The 19,838-nt window shown below is 55.7% G+C and overlaps 3 protein-coding genes across 20 annotated transcripts in view; 1 reads left to right on the top strand and 2 right to left on the bottom strand.

Annotated features, from left to right (window-relative positions):
- Window positions 1-2,486, top strand: part of ADD1 (adducin 1) — an 85,317-nt gene extending 82,831 nt beyond the window's left edge. For all 16 annotated transcript variants that reach the window (XM_070264026.1, XM_070264032.1, XM_070264024.1 and 13 more), the window contains one exon: window positions 485-2,486. In XM_070264026.1, coding sequence (XP_070120127.1) covers window positions 485-843 — 359 coding nt within the window. In that variant the 3' untranslated portion in view covers window positions 844-2,486. The remainder of the gene's footprint in view (window positions 1-484) is intronic.
- MFSD10 (major facilitator superfamily domain containing 10) lies at window positions 2,333-10,587 on the bottom strand. 2 transcript variants are annotated; one of them, XM_023638476.2, is made up of 13 exons: window positions 7,208-10,587; window positions 6,611-6,826; window positions 6,405-6,501; window positions 6,073-6,176; window positions 5,577-5,735; window positions 5,332-5,493; window positions 4,870-4,978; window positions 4,641-4,752; window positions 4,275-4,383; window positions 4,098-4,188; window positions 3,925-3,972; window positions 3,749-3,838; window positions 2,333-3,492 (listed from the first exon to the last, which is right to left on the bottom strand). In XM_023638476.2, exons 1-13 carry the CDS (start codon window positions 7,820-7,822, stop codon window positions 3,377-3,379), a joined length of 2,028 nt encoding a protein of 675 aa, XP_023494244.2. In that variant the 5' UTR covers window positions 7,823-10,587; the 3' UTR covers window positions 2,333-3,376. The 2 variants fall into 2 exon arrangements, with proteins under 2 accessions (XP_023494244.2, XP_023494245.1); XM_023638477.2 differs by having other exon boundaries at window positions 6,611-6,806; window positions 7,208-8,291.
- Window positions 10,588-10,736: 149 nt separating this feature from the next.
- The window catches only part of NOP14 (NOP14 nucleolar protein), a 27,620-nt gene continuing 18,518 nt past the window's right edge, over window positions 10,737-19,838 (bottom strand). For both annotated transcript variants that reach the window (XM_001489809.5, XM_005608934.4), the window contains 7 exons: window positions 18,264-18,365; window positions 17,562-17,715; window positions 15,732-15,891; window positions 13,580-13,727; window positions 11,533-11,651; window positions 11,172-11,327; window positions 10,737-10,857 (listed from right to left, as the gene is read on the bottom strand). In XM_001489809.5, coding sequence (XP_001489859.2) covers window positions 10,758-10,857; window positions 11,172-11,327; window positions 11,533-11,651; window positions 13,580-13,727; window positions 15,732-15,891; window positions 17,562-17,715; window positions 18,264-18,365 — 939 coding nt within the window. In that variant the 3' untranslated portion in view covers window positions 10,737-10,757. The remainder of the gene's footprint in view (window positions 10,858-11,171; window positions 11,328-11,532; window positions 11,652-13,579; window positions 13,728-15,731; window positions 15,892-17,561; window positions 17,716-18,263; window positions 18,366-19,838) is intronic.

Genomic DNA, 19,838 nt, shown 5'->3' with positions numbered 1-19,838 from the left:
GCATGGTTTTGCATTGGCTGCCATGGTTTTCAATGGTTTTCTCCTTGGGGGAGACCAGGTGTTGTGGACCCAAATTTAGGCTTAATGTCAAGACTACTAATATGTGCCCTTAGGGTTCTAGAGCAAACTTCTTTTCAAGTGTTAACACAGAACATCATACTGCTGAACATGTTCTCAGCTTGCTTTGGTCACTCTCTCTGTGATTGGGGTCCAAGGCCCCGGGACTGAGTCTGGTTTTGTCATGGATGGATGTCCATCCATGAGAAGGAGCTAAACACTGCCCTGAGATTGAGTCTTCGTTTTGTACTGTGAGCTGCATCCAGCCTTGAAGTAGAGTATACCTTCAGTTTTCTTATTCTTGGTTAAAAATCCCTAGAGTCGAATATAGTGGCAGTGTCTGTGAATGGCACTGCCTATTTCGAGGTCCCTCTTTGAGGTCTGGGCAGTTGCCCTTTAACCCTGTCTCTCCTGCCCCGCCCACCAGACCTGCCACAGGAGCCCACTCCCGGAGATGACAGTGATGCCGCCACCTTCAAGCCGACTCTCCCCGACCTGTCCCCTGATGAGCCTTCAGAAGCGCTTGGCTTCCCAGCATTGGAGGAGGAGGAGGAGGGGCTTTGTGAAGCCCATGGGCCTCCAAGCCCTACCAGGTCCCCCACAGTGGCCGGCCCCGAGCCAGCCCCAGTCCAGGTGGCTGAAGAGGCTGCCTCCCCGGCTGCCGAAGAGGGGGCTGCTGTGGACCCTGGCAGCGATGGGTCTCCAGGCAAGTCCCCATCCAAAAAGAAGAAGAAATTCCGCACCCCCTCCTTCCTGAAGAAGAGCAAGAAGAGGAGCGACTCCTGAAGGCCTGTCCTGCACAAACTGACGCCACCAGACTGTCCCTGATTGTGTCTTGTGTTCTGTCTTCTTGTGTAATGGAATGCAAAAAGCCCATCCCTCCACATCGCTCGAGCTCCCCTCACGGCGTGACCAAATCCCCACGTAGACTGGTGCTAACCTCGTGTGTGCACACAGTGGCCCTCCTGCCCGGCCCACTTTCGGGCCCTCAGCTTCAGATTCTGGGGGAGACTTGCTCTCCGTGTCCACCTCTGCATCCTGCTCTGCCGGGACCAGCACCTTGGCTCATCTCAGTCTCCTCCTTGGTGGCATGCTCTCCCCTGGGGTGTTAAGTCATGGTCCTGGCTGGACGGTCTGAGGCCCTGCTGGCTCTGGCCTTGACCTCTCTTGCTCTCCTTCCTGTTGTGAAGTAACCCATACTCTGTCTCTGCTAGGCTTCCCTTCACCCCAAGGTCTCAGGTGACTGAAGCAGACTTGTAGCTTCCTGCCGGCATTATCTACTCAGTGATCTCTTTGTTCATACACACAAAGCCTCAGTCCTGTGAAAACACTCGTGTGCCTGCCAACAGCCCAGGGCATCATGGCAGCCTCTGAGAGGTGGGTTTTGGCTGAGCCGGAAACCCCAATAGCCAATGGGCCTGTTTATACCCAACGCAACCTATGCATGGTCTAAAAGCTCACCCCGTGGCCAAAAACAGATTGAGGGGCTCACAGTTTCTTACTGGAGTCTCTAGATTCCTGTCATAGGGAAGGTACATCAGGAGGGGGAAGAGTCCTTTCTAGAATTTTATTTCAGCAGGCTTGCAATTCACTCCACATTTTTGACTGGCAACATGAACGGGCCACTTCACTTTCTGCTTTAGTTTTCCGTCTGGGGCCTGCTGCAGAGCGCTGCTCACCTATTTTGGGGCTTTTGGAACTGAGAAGGGATTTAACCTACTCTTTAACTCAGCCAGAAAGATACCCTAGTTTCGATAAAAGGTAGCTCAAAGTAGAAGTCGGCCCTGGTGGTCCCCACCTGACATCTCCCACCAGTCACTTTTTGGGGCCGTAACTTGCTGTCCTTGTTTGACACTATTGTGAATTCTCACTTAACTCAGATCCCTGGAAAATAGCGTGAAGCTGCTTAGTGGGAACTAGTGGATGGCCAGGTGGACTCCTCGAGGGTGACCCATTTCAGGAGCTGCCCAGTGTCAGCCTAACTAGGTGTAGGCAAGTCTGTTTGCTCCCAAGACAGGCCCCCCTGGGGAGGAGGGTGCCCTTGATGGACCCAGTGCCAGACCTGTGCTCGGGTCCCCCAAATGCGACACCCAAGCAGGACCTGAGGCTGGCTGCATGCCAATGCCCACTGCTTTGAGCTTCCTGGCGAGCAAGCTGCTTTTCTTGTCTTGTTTTGTTGCCAAGGCGATGTCCCCGTTTTCCAGCGTCACCCTCTTCTTCGGTTAACGTGGACTCCCCCTTTGATCGCTTCCTTTTACCCAACATACGCAGTGACTTTAATTTCACTTTTGTAGTTTATTTTAACTCTTTGTATTACAACATGAAGTTTAGTGGCATATACGACACAGGCTTGGGAGGACAGGTCCTACGTCCTTTCTTCACTGTAACATGTTTTACTCACAAATAAAATTCTTTAAGCAGTTACCTTATCTAAATCTGGGAAGCAGTTTTACATTTTATTTTTTTCTTTGTTCCTTTAAAATAGGACTTCCAGAAGTTCATCTCATGTTCCAAAAAAAGATCCCCAAGTGTTTATTTCTTGATTAAACACTGTCGCTTTGGACTGGGGAGAGCTGCCTGCTTCAGTGCCAGCTTGCTTCTCCACTGGGACAGAAGGTGGTGGCCACGGGCCTGCTGGGCAGGGCCCACAGAGCACCAGAAAGCTGTCCTGACACTCCTGTGTCCCCAGTCTGAGCAGACCCCAAAGTCTCAGCCTCGCTGCAGCTGAGCAGACAGGTAGAGGCGGGCTTTGTGATAGGGAGGGCCCAGCAGAGGGGCCCCTCCCCCGCAGTGTGCCGGGGTGCAGGGCACACCTCAGGCTTGGAGGGTCCTGCATCTGGCTTCCCACCCTCACCATCGTGCAGAAGGGACACTGAGGTTTGTGGGGAGCCTTGTACTCTTCTTGTCAATGGAGCTCTAGAAGCCATTCAGCTCAAGCTGCTGCTTCTGGTGCCTAGGGGTCTCCCAGGGTGGTGAGTGATGAGGCAGAGCTGTGTACTGGAGAAAGGCACTTGGTATAAAATAGCTGCTATATTCTGTCATTCAGAGGCTTGACTGATCTCCTGTGTCGCTGCGTAAAAAGCAGGCAGAAAGCTTGGAAGGTTTTGGAGTCACTGACCTTGCTCCACAGGGCTGCCCAGGTCCACACCAGGGAGTGGGAGAGGAGTGTCTTGGGTCCCCTGGGGCTGTAGGCCCTGGGCCTTCCTGGGCTGGGCCCCAGGGGAAAGGGAGGGGTCAAGGGGGCAGTGGGGAGTGGTCCTGGCCCTAGGCCTCCCACTTCCTGCCTCAGCTCCCCCAGGCTGGGGCAGGGCCAGTTCAGCTACTCGGCCTTCACTGTCTGTGCTGGAGGCCTCAGGTTCCGCAGGAGGAGGAAGGGGAGCAGGAAGAGCCCTGAGCACACGGTGTAGCAGACCCTGGCCCCGGCCAGCCAGTACACTGTGGAGAGACAGCATGAGTGGGGACAGAGGCCCACTGCGTGTCCACCCTGCCCTTGCCCGCCTCTTGGCCCCAGGACAGCAGGACTGAGCTGTGGGGTTAAGTGGCTGGAACCAAGCAGGCAGGAGCAGACACAGGCAGCTGAGGGAGGCCAGGAGGGGCTGTGTGGCCTCCAGCATGGGCTGGCAGCCCCCGGGCCTGGCCTGGCCTCTCCAGGGCACACAGCATGCCCTGAGTGCTGTCCCACGGCCCTCACCTGAGGCAGCCACCATGGGCCCTGCCGCCCTAGCCAGGGCACCCAGGCTCCGCAGTGTGCCCATGACTGTGCCCTTCTGCCTGGGTGAGCCTGTAGGGGAGAGAGGGAGAGGCCATCAGGTGCCCACCAGCCTCCTCCCACCCAGGGTGGCCTCAGTCGAGAGAACAGCCTCTCACCATAGCCAGCGACCACGGAGGACAGGCAGGGCACCACGACAGCAGCGGCTGGTAGGAGACATCAGGGAGGTGCCCGTCAGCCCAGAGGAGAGGCCAGTGGGGTTGTGACCTAGAAGGATTCCCGGTCCCCAGCCCCCCGTTGCCCCGCCTCTAGCCTGGCCGGGCCCACTCACCGAAGGAGTAGAGCAGCAGCCCCAAGCCCAGCACAGGCAGCGTGTGCCCCCAGCCGATGAGGAGGAAGGCGGGCACGAGCAGCAGGATGGCCTAGGAGTAGCATGGCAGACTTCAGGACCCATTCCTGCAGAGCTCAGGACACCACCTGTCCCCCTACCCCCGGGGAAGTCCTGTACCCGCTTCACAGCTGCAATTTCCCTGCCAGGGCTGATCCGCCGGGCGTAGGCGCCCTGGATGGTGGCCATGGTGAGACCGATGAAGAAAAACATCTTCCCCTGCTGCAGGCTAGGAGGGGGGAGCTGTTAGCGTCCCAGCCCTGCAGGCTGGCTGACCACCCCTGTTGTGACATGCCGAGCCAGGCAGCCCGGGTGACAGCCTGTTTGTCACCCATCCTCCGGGTGAGCCACCGGCTGCCCCAGGTTCCTTGGCTGGGCCTTGGGACATGGGCCAGCACGAGAGTCAGCCCAGAAGCAGGGGGGTCAGCATGGGGAGATGGCAGGGTGTCCCCAGGCAGGGTCCTTCCAAGGGCCCCACACTCCCACCTGCTGAACTGGAAGCGCTGGTGTGCGAGGAAGCTCAATGTGTACTCCAGGCCCGAGAACAGGAAGAGGTAGAGGAAGTAGACCAGGCCCAAGCGGCGCAGACTGCCAAGCCCTGGGGAGCAGCAGGGAAGGGGCTGTAAGGGGTCCACAGCCCCGACAGCAGCTGGGGGAACCCCAGGCAGCCCAAGGGAGCAACAGACCCACCCTCATGAGGAGGGCGGCTCCTTACTGTCTGCAGTGGGTGGGTCCTGGCCATGGGCCACAGCCGAGAAGTGGAGCAGGGCCAGGGGGTTGAGCAGGTCGGCAGCAGCTTGGAATCCCAGGGTGATGGAGGATGCCTAGGGTGGGGGCAGAACTGGCAAAGCCTGCCAGGAGGATGGGGGCATCCCCAGGCCTGGCAGCCTGGGGACAGGCATGACTGAACCTGCTCAGCCCCTGAACCTTGCAGGGCCCCAGCCAACTTGGCCTCTAGTCCACCTGCAAGGCTTTAGAGGCGGTGGGGGGGAGTCTAGGGACCGCAGGGGTCCCAGGAGGTACTGTGGTCCCAAGAGCCTCTGGACACCAGCAGAAGACAGCCTGGCCTCCCCTGGCATCTGGGACTCGTATACACAACAAGCATCCCTACAGACCCATGGAACATAGCCCCCAAGTTCTGGACCTGTCAGTAATTTCTTTCTGGGTCCCACCTTACCCGCTTCTCTGGGGGCAGCGTCTCTGGCAGGAAGCAGAAGATGAACAGCAGGTCAGAGACTGCGAAGAGCAGGGCAAGCCAAGGTGCCATCTCCAGGGGCAGGGAGGCGCCAAGCATGGGGCCCAGTGTGAAGCCCAGTGAGAAGGCCACCCCGATGACTGCCTGGGGAGAAAGCCGCCTGAGCTAGGCAGGGAGACCCAGGCCCAAGAGCCCCTGACCTCTCATTCCCCAGTGTGTACACTCACCATGCCTCGGTTGTGGGCAGGAGGTGAGCCCAGGTCAGCGACGATGGCCGTGGAGAGGCTGACATTCCCCTTGCTGATGCCTCCAATAACTCTGGAGGCCAGGAAGGCCGCGAAGCTCTTGGAGGCAGCCCACACAGCATACGAGGCGGCCAGACCAGCCTGCCTCAGGGCAGGGGCCAAGGGGCAGGCATGGTCACTTGAGGCCAGAAGGGGCCCAGGGGGTGGCCAGCAAACCCAGGCAACACCCCCGGGACCCTGCCCTGTTCTGGAGCATTCAAGGACCACTCATCTTCCCAGTGTCCCCATAAGTGGCAGGAGCAGCTCTGGAGCAGCCTGGCTTAGCCACAGGAGTCACTGCCCCTTCATGCACCACCCCCAGGAGGCAACGAGGGCCCGTGAGGCACCATGAAGGGCCCACAGCCGCCCCTTTTCTCCCCAGAGGGCTGCCGGGTGGGTGGGAGGAGGCTGTATGCTCCTACACCATGGGCACCCCTACCAGGGACAGCAGCATCACTGGGCGCCTCCCCAGGCAGTCAGACACTGCCCCTGCAAGTGGCGCTGAGACGAACTGCAGGAAGGAGAAGACTGAGCCAATCAGACCTGAAAGACACAGAGGTCATGGTCACTACCCCTTAGTTCCCAGGGTCTGATCACACTGAGATGGACCTCATGGAGAGTGGACACTCCACTGGGAGAGTGGGCAGACTGCCTGGGAGCAAAAAGGCATGGACAAGGACCTGGGATTGGCAGGAGCCCAGGGAGTGAAGAGGGAAGGGTCCAGGAAGATAGGACCCTAGTGGGCCCCCAGTGTGGGGCTCAGGGCCATACCTCCGAACAGGACACTGTTGTACCTCTTCTCTGCTGGCATCCCGATGGCTGCAGCAAACCAGTCCACCCCTCGCTGCCATGAGCCATAGAGGGGGTCCTGGGGAACAAGGAAGCATGACAAAGGCTGGGGGAGTCCCTGACAGGACTGGAGCAGTGGACAGCCATCGCAGGGGTGAGGGGTCATCAGGACATGGGGGAGGGCTCACGTGGGCACGGCTGTGGCTCTCCAGCAGCCCAGGCAGCAGGGGCAGCAACAGAGTGAAGGCCAGGAGGTCCAGCAGGAGGCCGAGGAAGATCACAGTGACCACGCGGGGCTCCGACGCTGGCTGCTGGCGGATGGGTGGGCGCGGGGTGCAGCTGCCGCCAGATCCCCAGCCCATGATGGGGCCGCTCTGATCTTGCCTGGCCGAGGGGTGGCAGGTCTGCAAGAGGGCACCTCTGGGTACCCGAGCCTCAGGCGCCTACCCAACCACGGGGGAAACCGAGTTCCCCAGTTCCCGCCATGCCCCAACCCACTAACAGCCAGCGAGCACCCTAAAGGGAGTGCCTGCCCCGCCTTGCTGAGGGGTGCCCATTACCCAACCCAGGGGGTCCTTCTGTGCGCCCTTCCCCCGACTCCGGGCAGCAGGAAACTCAGGCTGCGGGGGTTGCGCAAAGAAACCACAGCCACCGAAGCCAACCGTCCCAAGGGGTCGGGGTGGGAGCATCGCAGCCTTGGACACCACCCCGGCCCACCCCACGCAGTTGCCCACGTCCTCGTACGGAGCGGACGGGGAAACTGAAGCCCAAGTGGAGGGCGGTACCTGGGCGGCTCCGGGCGGGTGCAGGAGTCCCTGCGCGCTGGAGAACAGGACCCCCGCCCGTGCCCGGCTCGCCTCCGGGGCGGGAACGCAACGCGCACCCTGGATGCGGGAGCACCCCCGCCCGGGACCGCGAGCCCCGCCCTGCACCTGCCGCGGCCGCGCGCTCGGGACGGACAGACGGACGGAAGGACGGACGGACACAGAAGACACAGCCACGCGGGCTGCCGGGTTCAGAGCCTGGCGGGTGCGTCGGTCACGCCCGGCCTCGCCCTCGCCCCGCCCCGGAAGTGGGCGGACCGCCGGCGCTTCCTTTTCCGGCCAGCTTGGTCTTGGGCCGGCAGTTGGGCGAGGTCGGTCGCGCCGCCGTATCTCCCACCGTCCGCGCGCGCTGCCCCTGGGACCCTGGCTGCTGCGGCGTCGGCGTGACGCTATGCGGGGCGGCGGCGCCCCTGCCGAGTTTGAGCGGATCCAGAGGGGCTGCGGGCCCCGACCCCCAGGCCGCGAGGCTCCAGGCCTGGCCCGGGCCGGGGTCCAGCAGCAGCGTCCTGGCGGGTCTTGGGGCCCAGGTCCCCTTGCACAGGGCCCACACGCGGGGGGTGGGGGGTCTGCTGCCATCCGTCCCGCAGTTGCTGAGCCCTGGTCCTGGCGGGGGTGGATTCAGAGCCGAACGTGCCTTACAGGCCAGTCTCATTTGCCCGCCAACCTGTACCCAGCGGGGATGACTCTAAGGACCCCGGAGCTTTGGGTCCTCCACCCCCAACCCCACCGTATGGTGGAGTCCAGCCCCGACCGGACCCTCCTTCCGCACTCCGGTCCTGCCAACTTGGGTGTCTCCGACACAGCCTATCACCCACAAATATACCAGCAGCCCCAGGCGTAGGGCTGGCAGCACGACCGCTGTGCATGGGTCCCACGGGTTTGAGCTCATACGCTTGTACCTCAGTTGGACTGTTTCTTCTGCGTCTGGGGCTGAGCCTGAAATTTCTGGGCAGCCGAGTGAGGAGGAAGGAGGGATGTGAAATCAGGGGAGCAGAAACCACTGAAAGCCACAGGATTGAGCTGGCAGCACGTCTGCCTCTCCCCTGTCCTCGTGGCCCGGAATCACCTGGAGGAGGAGCCGGTGCTCTTGGTGGGGGGCCACTCGCAGCTGTTGCAGGCTGGAGAAAGAGCCTCCAGGGCTGCTGGAGGAACTCTGGACGCCAACACCTGACGTGCACCCTTGCCCTTCACTCCCACTTCCTTCCATCTTCTAAACATTCAAGCGACTCTGTGGCCCACCCTAACTGGAAACAAATGGGTAAGGGAATTCTTGGAAATGAAGTTCAGCTTCCAAGTTGACATGATGAAGCACCACCGTCCAGCCCTTGTCAATCTGGCACTTACACCCCTCTTTAATCTATACTAAATTTCCAAATAAAGATAAAAGCAGTCACACTCATGCCTAACATAAGCAATTATTCTACCTACAACCCAAAAGAAGACCCGTAGCTCTTTCCCAAAAAGGACACAATGTCCCTTTATCCTTGTTTGGGTGATGTTCACTCTGCCAGCTGAGCCAGTTCCCCCTTTAGTGGTCTGTAACTTACACACTTGAGATGTAAGTTACGGACGTTACCTCTTCTTACATTACATGGTAGTGGAGGGGAGGCGGGAAGAAATGGAGTTGGATGATACATATGCAATTGTACTCATATGGAAATACTCACAATGGTCCTTTTTCCTGCATCTGACCAGGTGGCCAGAGCTGGGTTTCATAACCACCTTCTTCCACAACCCATTCTCTATTCTTCCCTTTGTAAGGAGCAGGAGGCAGGGCTGCAATGAGCCATCTACATCCATACTGACCTTTCCAAGAATTATGTCTGGAGTGGGGCTGGGGAGAGGCCCAGGGTGGGCAGAGAGGGGTATGTTCAGACGACACATGGTCCATAAAACTGGGGCTTTATGAGCTTGTTGCTGGCACATTTCAACCTCGGCACCTGACTTCGTCCCACTTTCCTGGAACAGCTGGGCGAGTGTCCAGAGTCAGGGGCTTGGTGAATTAATGTAGCAACTGCGTGACAGAGAGCATTTACATGGGGATGAAATCTTGACGCTGTCTGACATTAACCATAGGCCCGGCCTACACAGTGACAAGGTGAAGCCAACCTGGTTGGTGAATGTGACAACTGCCAGGCCTTCTGGATTTGTGGAGCCATGCACCCGGCAAGAATCTGGTTCAGCGCAGCTGCTTCCGTCCACCCTTTCATTCCGCAAACCCAAGACTGCTCTTGGCAATGTTGGCTTGAGCTCAGCTCGCCACCAGGGGGCGCTCTGGCCCTGTCTGCATTCTGAGCTCCAACATGTTGAAACTCCTAAAACCCCACCAACCTACTCTTCCCACTGCCCTGCTGGGGGAGCCAGAAGTGGGATACTTGTCACTCTCTTCCTTACCTCCCCCACATCCAGTCTGGCTAATCCCTGGTCTCGCCATGGTCACTGCTGTGGCTGTGTGACCTCAGGGACAGGCTTCTTAACACATGTTCCACGACCTTGCAGGGCTGTTCAGTGTGACCACATGCTGTGTGACACTGGCCTCGTGCCACCCCAGCCTGCTGGCTCTGAAGGGCAAGACCTTGGCACTGTGTCCTATAGTCACCTGGGGAGTGAAGACCCCAGTGCCTCATCCTGCAAGACTGAGGTGGGGGAAGGGACGGGGGACCTTCCCACCTCAGCACTCCCTCAGGGAGGCAGCGGCAGCTTCAGGGATGGCTCTGTGCAAGGAAGTAGCCCTGTGCCAGGCTGTGCAGTTCAATGGGAGCCACAAAGGCGGGCAGGAGGGCTCCTTCACTACCTGCAGCCCACAGCCTCTCTGGGGTTCAGCAAACCACACACTACCCTTGCTCCTCCATCCTTAAGAAGCCTTCTGGTTAGTGCAGAGAGGATGAAAAGCCAGCACTTTGTTGTTTAACTTACAAGCTTGGGACCTTAACCATGGCCTCTGCATCTTCCAACTTACTCTGGCTCAAAACTTCGAAGACTGCCCCCTGGGCCAGTGCAGACAGGGCCCAACCTCCTCCCAGCTTCCCCAGCAGCCCGCCCTCCAGAACCAAGGCCAGCACCCTAAAGCAGCAAGCCAAGACCGAATGAGGACAGTGCCCCGTGCGGCTGTCAGGGTGCTGGGATTATGGGCAAGTTCTTTCTTCTCTCATTTCTGAGCTGTCTGCAACCTTGTTTCATTTATAATTGAAACTGTAATTTACATAACGTCATTTAACACTCCGAATTCTATACACGCAGGGAAATGTCCTTGGTTGACCAAAAACAGCACTGGCCAGGATTTCCTAAGTCCCAAATCTTGTGATTGACTGAGCTTTGTCTGGACTGGAGGAAACGCTTCTAGTTATTAGCAGATGCTCTCAGGAGGCCGCTCCCAAGTACAAAAGCGCATTTCATCAGGAGAGGTGTTTTAACAGAAACTGAAGGAGAGCAAACACCACATCACTCTGCCACAACGGCACCCTTGACCACTTCCACAGACAGCATCTCCTTGCCTAACGGATAAAACTATTTATTTTTTGAACTTTTTCCTCTTCAGAGCCTTCCATTCACCCTCCTGGGTAGCCAGGCTGTTAAAAAGCTGCTTCACTTTTCGCTTTCTTTCCGCATCCCTTCAAAAAAAAAAGCCCATTTTTGGATTAGTCTTTGGAGGACATCTTGCCTTTTTCGTATCTGACCCAACAGCAGTTCAGAACCCCCTTAGGCCTCCAACTGCGATGTCGAATGCAGATGGAGGAAAAGCAGGGGAACGAACCTGCCTGGCCCAGCCCTCAGCCCCAGCTGAGCCTGTGAGCGCCAGGCATCTGGGCAGGGGAGGGACCAGCGCCCTCCCCCAGCACTGCCCAAGAGGGGCCCAGGGCCACCAGCTGGGAACGCAGCGTGAAGCTGTGGGCCCCCCACCACGGCACACCACGGGTTCGCTCACCGTTCCATGATCTCTGAGAGCTGCATCCGAGCCAGGAACTGGTTGTCCTTGCGGATCTCCCGGACGGCCCCTTTAAATTCACGCTTGTGTTTGTGGATCAGTCTCTTCCTTTCCTGTTCCTCCTTACTGCTTCCCTGTTTTCTTCCAAACTCGAGGCTACAAGAGGAAAGCCAGCGTCGAGGAGGTGAGTCTAGTCTGCCCCGTCTCTCAGCCAGAGCCGTCTGCTCTGGGTGGGGCTTCTCCCCGAGGCCTCGAGTCAAGGCTGGCCTCCCCCTCATCAACTTGGGGCTGAGCCCACAGCCCTGATCTCCCTGGGCGCTTGCTGGAGCTGGGGGAGGGCAGGGGAGCCTGCTGGACTCACACTTTGACCAGCCGGGGGGTGAACAGTTTCAGAGGCACTGGCTTGCTCTTCTCACAGATCAGCGGCTGACAGTGATGCTTCTGGTTTTCCATTTCTGTCAATATGCTTTGACACAGCTCCTGAAACAAGAAAACAGCTGACACTGTGATGGGCCTGCCCACCATGTGGCCTCATGAGCTCCTCCAACAGGCTCTGTGGCCTCCGGGAGGAAGGGGGACAGAAAGCATCGCAGCCTCATCACAGGGAGACCTTGCCTCCTTCAGACCCTCCTGCTGTCACTGCCCGTTGGGCCCTTCGCCTCATCTGCAAGATACAGGGGTGTGGGTGCAAAGAAGCCGTGCTCACAGATGTGGCCCAGCTATAGTGGGAGCTTCCATCTTCCTGCTGATGTGAAAGGGGACAGGTCACTTCCTTCCTCACGCTGCCCAGCCTGGCAGTGCTACAGACCCACTGAGACTGATCTTGGAAGTAAGGACAGTCACTGCTTCTAGCATTTAGCAAACATAACGGCATCTTCTTTCCCAAGGAAACTGTGCTGGGCACTAGGGACCCCCTTCTACGGACACATGGGAGAGGCCTTCCCTTGCACCCTGGGGAGTCAGGTGCAGAGGCAGCGAACGGGAACCCACATGATGAGGCACCGAGCAGTCTTTGTGACTTGACCTTACTTTCATTACAATCGAACCAGACAGTTAAGGTACTTTCATCATGGCCTTGGCTTCCAAGAGTTGGCTGGGGCTTCTGAGGAACTTTCTAGAAGGTAGCCCACTGATGCTGGTTCCATGCCTCTCCCCTTGCACAGGTGTGTCCTGGAACTCAGGCTTCCTGCACCATGGGCACAGCCACCCCTAACCCCCTGTCCAGACATTTAACTCCGAGGGCCAAACGCCCAGTCTCCATGGGGACTACACACAAGGCATGACCAGCTCAGTTCACCCCAGGTCTGTGAACCCCATCACTGCCCCTTGGCCAGCCCAAATCCCACAGGACCAGACAGCCACTCTGTCCTTTAAAAGGTAAGCCACAGCCACGTCTACAGTAAGTGGATGGAGGTAGAGGTAGGTGTTGATGCCTCAGCCTCATCAACCTTCTACAAGATGACGTGACTCAGTGTGGACAACAGCTGGTCTGCCCTGGCTCTGGGGACACTCCCAGGAAGGACAGCCGAGTGGCTGTCCTCACAGGGCCAATGTCCTAGTGGGGTAGAGATAAGACAGTGGTCATGCCATGGAGAAGAGGCAGGGGAAGTGCCAAGCAGTGGGTGCCACTTTCTCCCAGGTGGCCTTGCTTCCTGAAGGAAGCAAGGGGACAAGCCACATGGCTCTGAGGAGAGGCAGAGGAAAGGGCAAGTGTGACAACCCCATATGAGGAGGTGAGAGCATGTTAAGGGGGAGGGCCAGGTCGCCCTGGCCTCATGCACTGCAGCCTTGACTCTGCCTTCTGTCATCATGGGACTAGACACCACTGGGGGAATGACTTCCCCTCTAAGAGAATCCCAGGGCTGGTGTGGAATGACTTCAGGGTCAGGAGACCGGAGACCAAGTGAGAGAAGACGGGGGCGGGCCATGCGCGGGAAGTAGGAATCAGAGTGAAATTCAAGCAGAACTCAAAGATCTGCTGACGGACCGGACGGCCTTAAAGACGGTCATTTAGACGCACACATGGGAGTTTCCATGTCAAACCGAGGGCGTCCTTCACGGCTTCTTGTCGCCTTGTACAGGACAGTGGGACCGTCCTCAGAAAACTTGTGTGGCCCAGGAGGAATGTGGAGCCCGGAGCCACTGTCTAGGTCCTGGTGGGCAGCAGGAAGGCTGACAGGAGCATGGAACAATGTAACAGTTCTCGGACAAAATTCTAGATCCAGGCTCAGTCCAGCAGCACAGTTACCTGTGCTTAGTTTTCTCGCTCTAATTTTGTTTCCCATTGTAAAGATGGTGTCCTTACTTCCTCGGGCTGCAACCCCAATGACAAAATGTCCGCTAAGCTGCTCCCCTCTCATGCAAACGGCCAGGCCAGGGCAGAGGACCCTGTAGCCAGGAAGCCTCACCTGGAGCTCTCGGGGGTGACTGCAGTCTGCCAGGTGCTCCGTCAGGAGGGCTCTGAGGGGCCTCGTGATGTCGTGGAAGGACGGCAGTACGCCATACATGAGCACACAGCGCTTCACCAGAGCCAGACACACGGCCAGGCAGGACAATCTGCAAGGGGGCAACATCCAGCTTCAGGGCAGAGGCAAGGAAGGGAAGGGAAGCAGCTCGCTCTCTTTCAGTTACTGACAAAGTCAACAATCTTAAAAAAATTAAAATCCCCAACACACGACTCTGAAAACCCGCCATAGGCCATGGTAGATTGAGGTTAAATATATGCCCACCGGCAATGTCAGCAGCAGCTGTCGGTTCAGGGTGTTAGGCGTTAAAGAAAACACCATCACATTTCCTGAATAGGAAAAACATTAGGGAAATGCAACACCAACCTGAGGCTCCATTTTAGTTTCTAAACTACTATTTGCAAAATCAAGCAGTTATATGCTGAAAATAGTACACATTCTGGGAAAGTTGTATTTCTTTCCTGGCCATCAGGACTTGAATAAACATTTCTCTAAAGAAGATATACAAACGGTGAAAAAGCACATGAAAAGAGCTGAAAAGCAGTAGTCATTAGGGAACTGCAAGCCAAAACCACAATGATTTATCGCCTCACACCCATGACGACGACTGCTACCCAAACGACAGGAAACAGCAAGTGCTGGCGAGGCTGAGGGGAAACTGGAACCCTGTCCATTGCTGGTGGGAATGTAAAACGGTATAGCCCCTGTGGGAAACAGTGTGCAGGCTCCTCAAAAAATTAAAAATAGAACTGCCATGGGATGCAGCAATTCCACTTCTGGGCAACTACCCAAAGAACTGAAAGCAGGGTCTCGAAGAGACATTTATTTACAGCAGCCTTCCACAGCCACAGTGGGGAAGCAGCCCAAGTGTCCGCCGACGGACGAACAGATTACCAAAACGTGATGTATACACACAATGGAAGGAAGGAAATTCCAACACATGCTACAGCATGGATGAACCTTGAGGACATTTATGCTAAGTAGATAAGCCAGTCACAAAAGGACAAATACTGTATGATTCCACTTATATGAGGTCCCTAGAGTAGTCAAATCCAGAGACAGGAAGCAGAATGGTGGGTACCTGTGGCCGGAGGAAGGGAAGATGGGGAATTGTTGTTTAATGGGGGCACAGTTTCAATTTTACAAAATGCAGAGTCATGGGGATGGATGGTGGTGATGGCTGCACAACAACCTGAGTGTTAACAATACCAATGAGTTGTACATGTAAAAACGGTTAAGACAGTAAACTTCCTATGCATTTTAACACAATTAGAAAATTAAAAAAAATTCAAATAATCCATAATTTAAAAAATCAGAGAGCCAGCCCTGATGGCCTAGTGGTTACATTTCTCACGCCCTGCTTCAGCTGCCTGGGTTCAGTTCCCAGGCGCAGAATCGTACAACTCCTCTGTCAGTAGCCATGCTGTAGCGGTGGCTCACAAAGGAGAATTAGAAGGACCTACAACTGGAATATACAACTATGTACATATCATCCCCTTTGGGGAGAAAGAAAAAAAAAAGAGAGGAAGACTCGCAACAGATGTTAACTCAGGGCGAATCCTTCTCAGCAACAAAACAAAACAAAAACAGAGAATAGCAGGGCTTAAAACAAAAGCCCCAGCCCTCCCCATTCTCCTCCTCCTCCTATGGACTGAATGCTTATGACTACAGAACTCCTATGCTGAATCTAACCCCTGGAGGCAATTAAATCTTCCAATCCATGAACATGGGATGTGTTTCCATTTATTTCTGTCTTCTGTGATTTCTTTCAGCAATGTTTTGTAGTTTTCAGTGTACAAGTCTTGCACTTCCCTGGTTAATTCCTAAGTAGTTAATTCTTTTTCATGGTATTGTCATTGGAATTGTTTTTGTAATTTCCTTTTGGGACTGTTCATTGTATACAGAAATGCAACTGATTTCTGGGTGTTGACTTTGTATCCTGCTACTTTGCTGAATTCATTAGCTCTAACAGCTATCATATCATCTGCAAACAGAGGTAACACTGGTGCACCCTCGAGGTGCTGGGCCGGGTCCTGGGTGGTGCCCGGCTCAAGCACAGGTGCCCCCTCCCAGGAACCCCAGGCCCTGCACATACCTGGTGTGGTTGGCCTCTGTCTTGGTCTGGGCTTTCAGTCCACTCGCCCAATGAAGCGACAGGCTTTTCCTCTGCCATGTGGCCATGTCCTCTTCATCAGAAACCAAGAGCAACTCCGAGTTCTTCCCAAAGGCTCTGAAAGGGTGCACCAGAGTGTAACCTAATTCCAGGTGGGACGGGACAGAGACGTCTCTGAGTGTTACTGGACTCACAGGGCAGGCTCTACAGGGCAAAGCCTTTAGAAAGTTCACTTTTAACAAACATACACTGGTTTTTATGTGCAGAGATAGGGTGACAGCTTTGGCAAGGGTGCTTGGCCATGTTCAAAACCAGACCACGTCCCTGCCCTCGTGGGGAGACAGGCAGTCAACCATACCCTAAGACACAAAAGAACTAGACTGAGTATCAGAAGGAAACAATGGACAAAAGAGAAGCAGAGGAGGGCGAGAGGGTCAGACGGGAGTGCTGGGTGGGTGGGGGCAGTTGCAGAATTAACCAGGTCAGAGAAAGCCTGTCCCAGAGGTGAACGCCAGCGAAGGCCTGAGAGGTGTGCAGGTCTTAACCCTGACACCACCCGGAAGAGTGAAGGAGGCAGAGGGGCAGCCTGCAGGGGAAGGGCACGAGGACCTGGTACGGTCCAGGCACAGCAAAGTGGGCAGTGGCCAAGCAAAGGGAGAGGGGCGAGCAAGCGAACAGCAGGCCCACCCCTTCCCCAAGGCCAGTGTCCAGTGCACACTGTGGCCCTTCATGCTGAACTGCAATCATCTTCCGATGGGGTCCCCCGGGGCTAGACCGTGCCTCCCCAGGGCCCACGACACCTGGCACGCAGGGGCACGCAGCGTGGGGTCTGTGCAGCCAGGGAGCAGGAGCTACACGCAGGCAAGTTTCATTATGAGGTTATGAGGGGAAAGTAAAAGGGCAGGTGACAGTTAGCAAACTCATCTGGAGGGAGTGCCGGACACGCCAAAGCACATTCGGAAATAACGCTGCCCCAGCGGGCATTCCCGGCGCCCAGCACCACAGACGGGCCGGAGTAGGAGATCTGGGCCTTGCCCTTGAGATGCGACCTACGATCAGGCCAGGAAAGCGATCCTATACACACGAGAGCGCGAGGGGACAAAGGCCAAGCAACTCCCGGACAATCCCGAAAGGGAAGCAAGTGCGAGGAAGCATCTGGATGCGGCCGGCATCACGGGGAGCTGCTCGGAGGAACGGAGGGGAGCTGAGGTGAGGACAAGAACTTAGAAGATCAACAGATGCTAAAATTCCTTCTCATCAGAATGTTGCTTTTGACTATCTTTCCTTCCAAAACTCGGGACGCTGTAGAAACCACACAGAGCACGGCTGCGCCAGAAATAAAACGGGAGCCCCGAGGGAGTTCAAATGTTCTTGTGGCCACATTCAAAAAAGTAAAGAGAAAAAGATAAATCTTAATGACTTTATTTAACCCGAAATAAAAAAACGTTATTTTGACACATAATCAATATAGGGAACTGAGATATTTCACACATTTTTGGTGGTCTTTGCTGTCTGGGGTACACTGTACATTTGGGGTGCGTCTCAGTTCAGACTCCCCACATGTGGCTACTGGCTACCAAGTTGGACACATAAAGTAGGATCCTGACTTTTTCAAAATGTGTGTCCACAGATCCCATCCTTGCAGAGGAAAAAAGGATGCTACTCTGGGTGGTAGGACTTCAGATGGTTTTGTCTTCTTTCTACTTTTCCATATTCCAAACATTCTATAATGAGTATGAATTACTTTTAAAAATCTTTAAAAAAAATCCCGAAGTATAATATATTTGAGAAAGCTCCCTCAAATCAACTCACCTTGGTTTTGTTTGTTTGGAGTTGCTATGTAAAGAATCCCAAGAAGAAAATTAATAAGCTCAGGTATGAACCTCTGAGACAGAGACACGTAGTCCAGGAACACGCAGCACACAAACAGACCCTTCACGACGTCCTGGAGACACCGGACCGGGCACTGGCGAAGGAACACGGCGCAGTTACTGGTCGGCAACAACGTTCTGGAACACTGCGCAGGGCAGACAACCTGGCTTCCCAGGTGAGCCGTGTGCCCCGGAGCTTCGCCTGCACGAATCAAGTGAGATTCAATCCAGCCAAGAGCTTTGTTGCTCATAAGGCTCCACTTTTCACACAATTACTGTGGTAAGGCGCCCCATGAAAGGCCTGATCAAGCAGAGAGGAACTATTTGAAGTTTTTTAAGCCAAAGAGAATCAGAACCCCATAGCAGATTTGATGCCTTCACCACCAACTTGAAAGGCTGTTTTCTGGGGTCACACCCTCCAGAAGCTCGTCTGGGGCTGCTGAAGCTGCGAGCTGGGGCCGTTTCCGATCTCAGAGCTCCTGACTCGTCTTCACAGACCCCTTTGGATGAGCTTTTCTTACGCCTGATCCCCAGTGGTCAGTCTCCAGGACCCTTGTTCAGCCACGCGCCTGCTCAACAAAGCCCCGAGATGCTGGCTCTGAGGGAGTGGGCCTGACCCACACAGGTGGAAGCAAGGACCCACCTTAGTGAGGAGCTGGCTCATGCACACCAGTGCCGGGGTCACAACAGGGTGCCAGAAGTCAGAGGTTGGAAACAACATCCCAGCAATCTTCAAATAAATGAGCTGGAAAGAAAAGTGTTACCGCACAAGTTAAAGGCAGTGAAACGAAGTTCAAAATACTGCTCTTACGGAGGGCCCAGGAGCAAAACCGGTTTTGAAACTGCTGGTGAACTGCAGGCAAGGGTCTACAGATGCCATGCGGTCCCTCTGTCACCTTGTGGCCAGGCAGCACCTCCCCTCACCACCTCCCTGTTCACTCGAGCACACCCGTTCCCTCGCACACACCACACATGGCCAGGCTCTTCTGGAAGGCACGTTTCTCTGGTGGACAGGGAAGCAGAAGCAGGATGAGCCTGCACTGCCCTGTGAGCCTAGGAGGGTTTTCGACCCTGTCCCGAGCCAGCCGTCCTGGAGCTTCACGCTCACAAGGCTGGGGCAGAGGTCATTTGCCAACTGGGTGCTCACTGCCCTTTGCCTCGGCTCAGGAGGAAGCAGCCAGTTCTCAGGGTCTGACACCATTCGTTCTGCTCTGAACCACCAGGTCAGAAAGAAAACCTCTCCTTTCCCTTTCAACTTTATGAAGCATGCTGGGAAGAATGGCAAGCATTCCGAGTTTCCCCATCTCCCGTGCCTGTCTCTACGTCATGTCCTGACATGATGGAGATGAGGCAGAGCTGCTCTCAGAGTGGCCACAGCAGCTGTCACCAGAAGAATCCCATTCTCGTCTTGGCTGGAGGTAACTTCTAGCACCTTAGGTTAGAAAATTTATCTTCCCGTCCAATAAGACATAATGCATTTTTCTACACTAGAAGCTGGAACCAAGGCTCCATCACCTGGGATGGGCACAGAGGCAGCAACTTTCTGGACCAAAGAAAATTGTCAGAAACTCGCCCGCAGTACAGCAGAGCGGCCAAGCGCCCACTTGGTCATCAGCTTCTAATGCTGCTTCCTGCCGGCTCAGCCATCCCGGGTGGGCTCCTCGAGCCAACCTCCTCACCGTGTGGCGAGTTCACCGCACAGACACCTTGCAGGGCCGTGGCGAGGGTCAGCTGAAGTCTCCTGCACTGCCTCTGTGAATATTCTAAACACGTCCCTTTCCTTTCTACCCACAGCTTTTCGAAAATACTTATTTACCTCGAAACATCTCACAAACTGCCTTAGCAAAACAAAGAGTTGAAGTTTTCACAACAGCTAATGATAAGACAGAAGCTTCCGGTGCTGTCTGTCAGCTGGCATTCGAGGGACACCTTAGCAGCAGCCTGTGAGAGGAGCCCTTTTCCCGGCTGGAGCTGGTTTCGAAAGCCAGGAGCTCATTTTGGTTCAGCTGTGAGGAGGGGCCCCTCTTGTTAGCGATGGAGAGAAGTCTCTGGAACAGCCTTTCCTGTGGCAGGAGGGAAACCCTTCTCTTGCCTGCAACGGCAAATATGACAGTGGATGGTGACAGTGGCCTTGGGAAAACAAAGGCAGGAGGAGAGTGTGCCAGAGCCGAGATGCTGCAATTTTAACAGGAGTCGGAAAGCACCAATTGAGAGGAGG

Source organism: Equus caballus, chromosome 3 (assembly GCF_041296265.1).
Source record: "Equus caballus isolate H_3958 breed thoroughbred chromosome 3, TB-T2T, whole genome shotgun sequence".
NCBI classification, from domain to species: domain Eukaryota; kingdom Metazoa; phylum Chordata; class Mammalia; order Perissodactyla; family Equidae; genus Equus; species Equus caballus.
This window is presented reverse-complemented; position numbering and strand designations above follow the sequence as displayed.

What these genes read in the sequence shown, in the direction of transcription:
- MFSD10 (XM_023638476.2), bottom strand. Translation starts at nt 7,822, where the DNA reads ATGGCAGCAGACCCCCCACCCCCCGCGTGTGGGCCCTGTGCAAGGGGA. An exon ending in CTGCCCACAACCGAGGCATG is followed by an intron (nt 5,494 to 5,576) that starts GTGAGTGTACAC and finishes CTTTCTCCCCAG; the next exon opens with GCAGTCATCGGGGTGGCCTT. An exon ending in GGACCCACCCACTGCAGACA is followed by an intron (nt 4,753 to 4,869) that starts GTAAGGAGCCGC and finishes GCTGCTCCCCAG; the next exon opens with GGCTTGGCAGTCTGCGCCGC.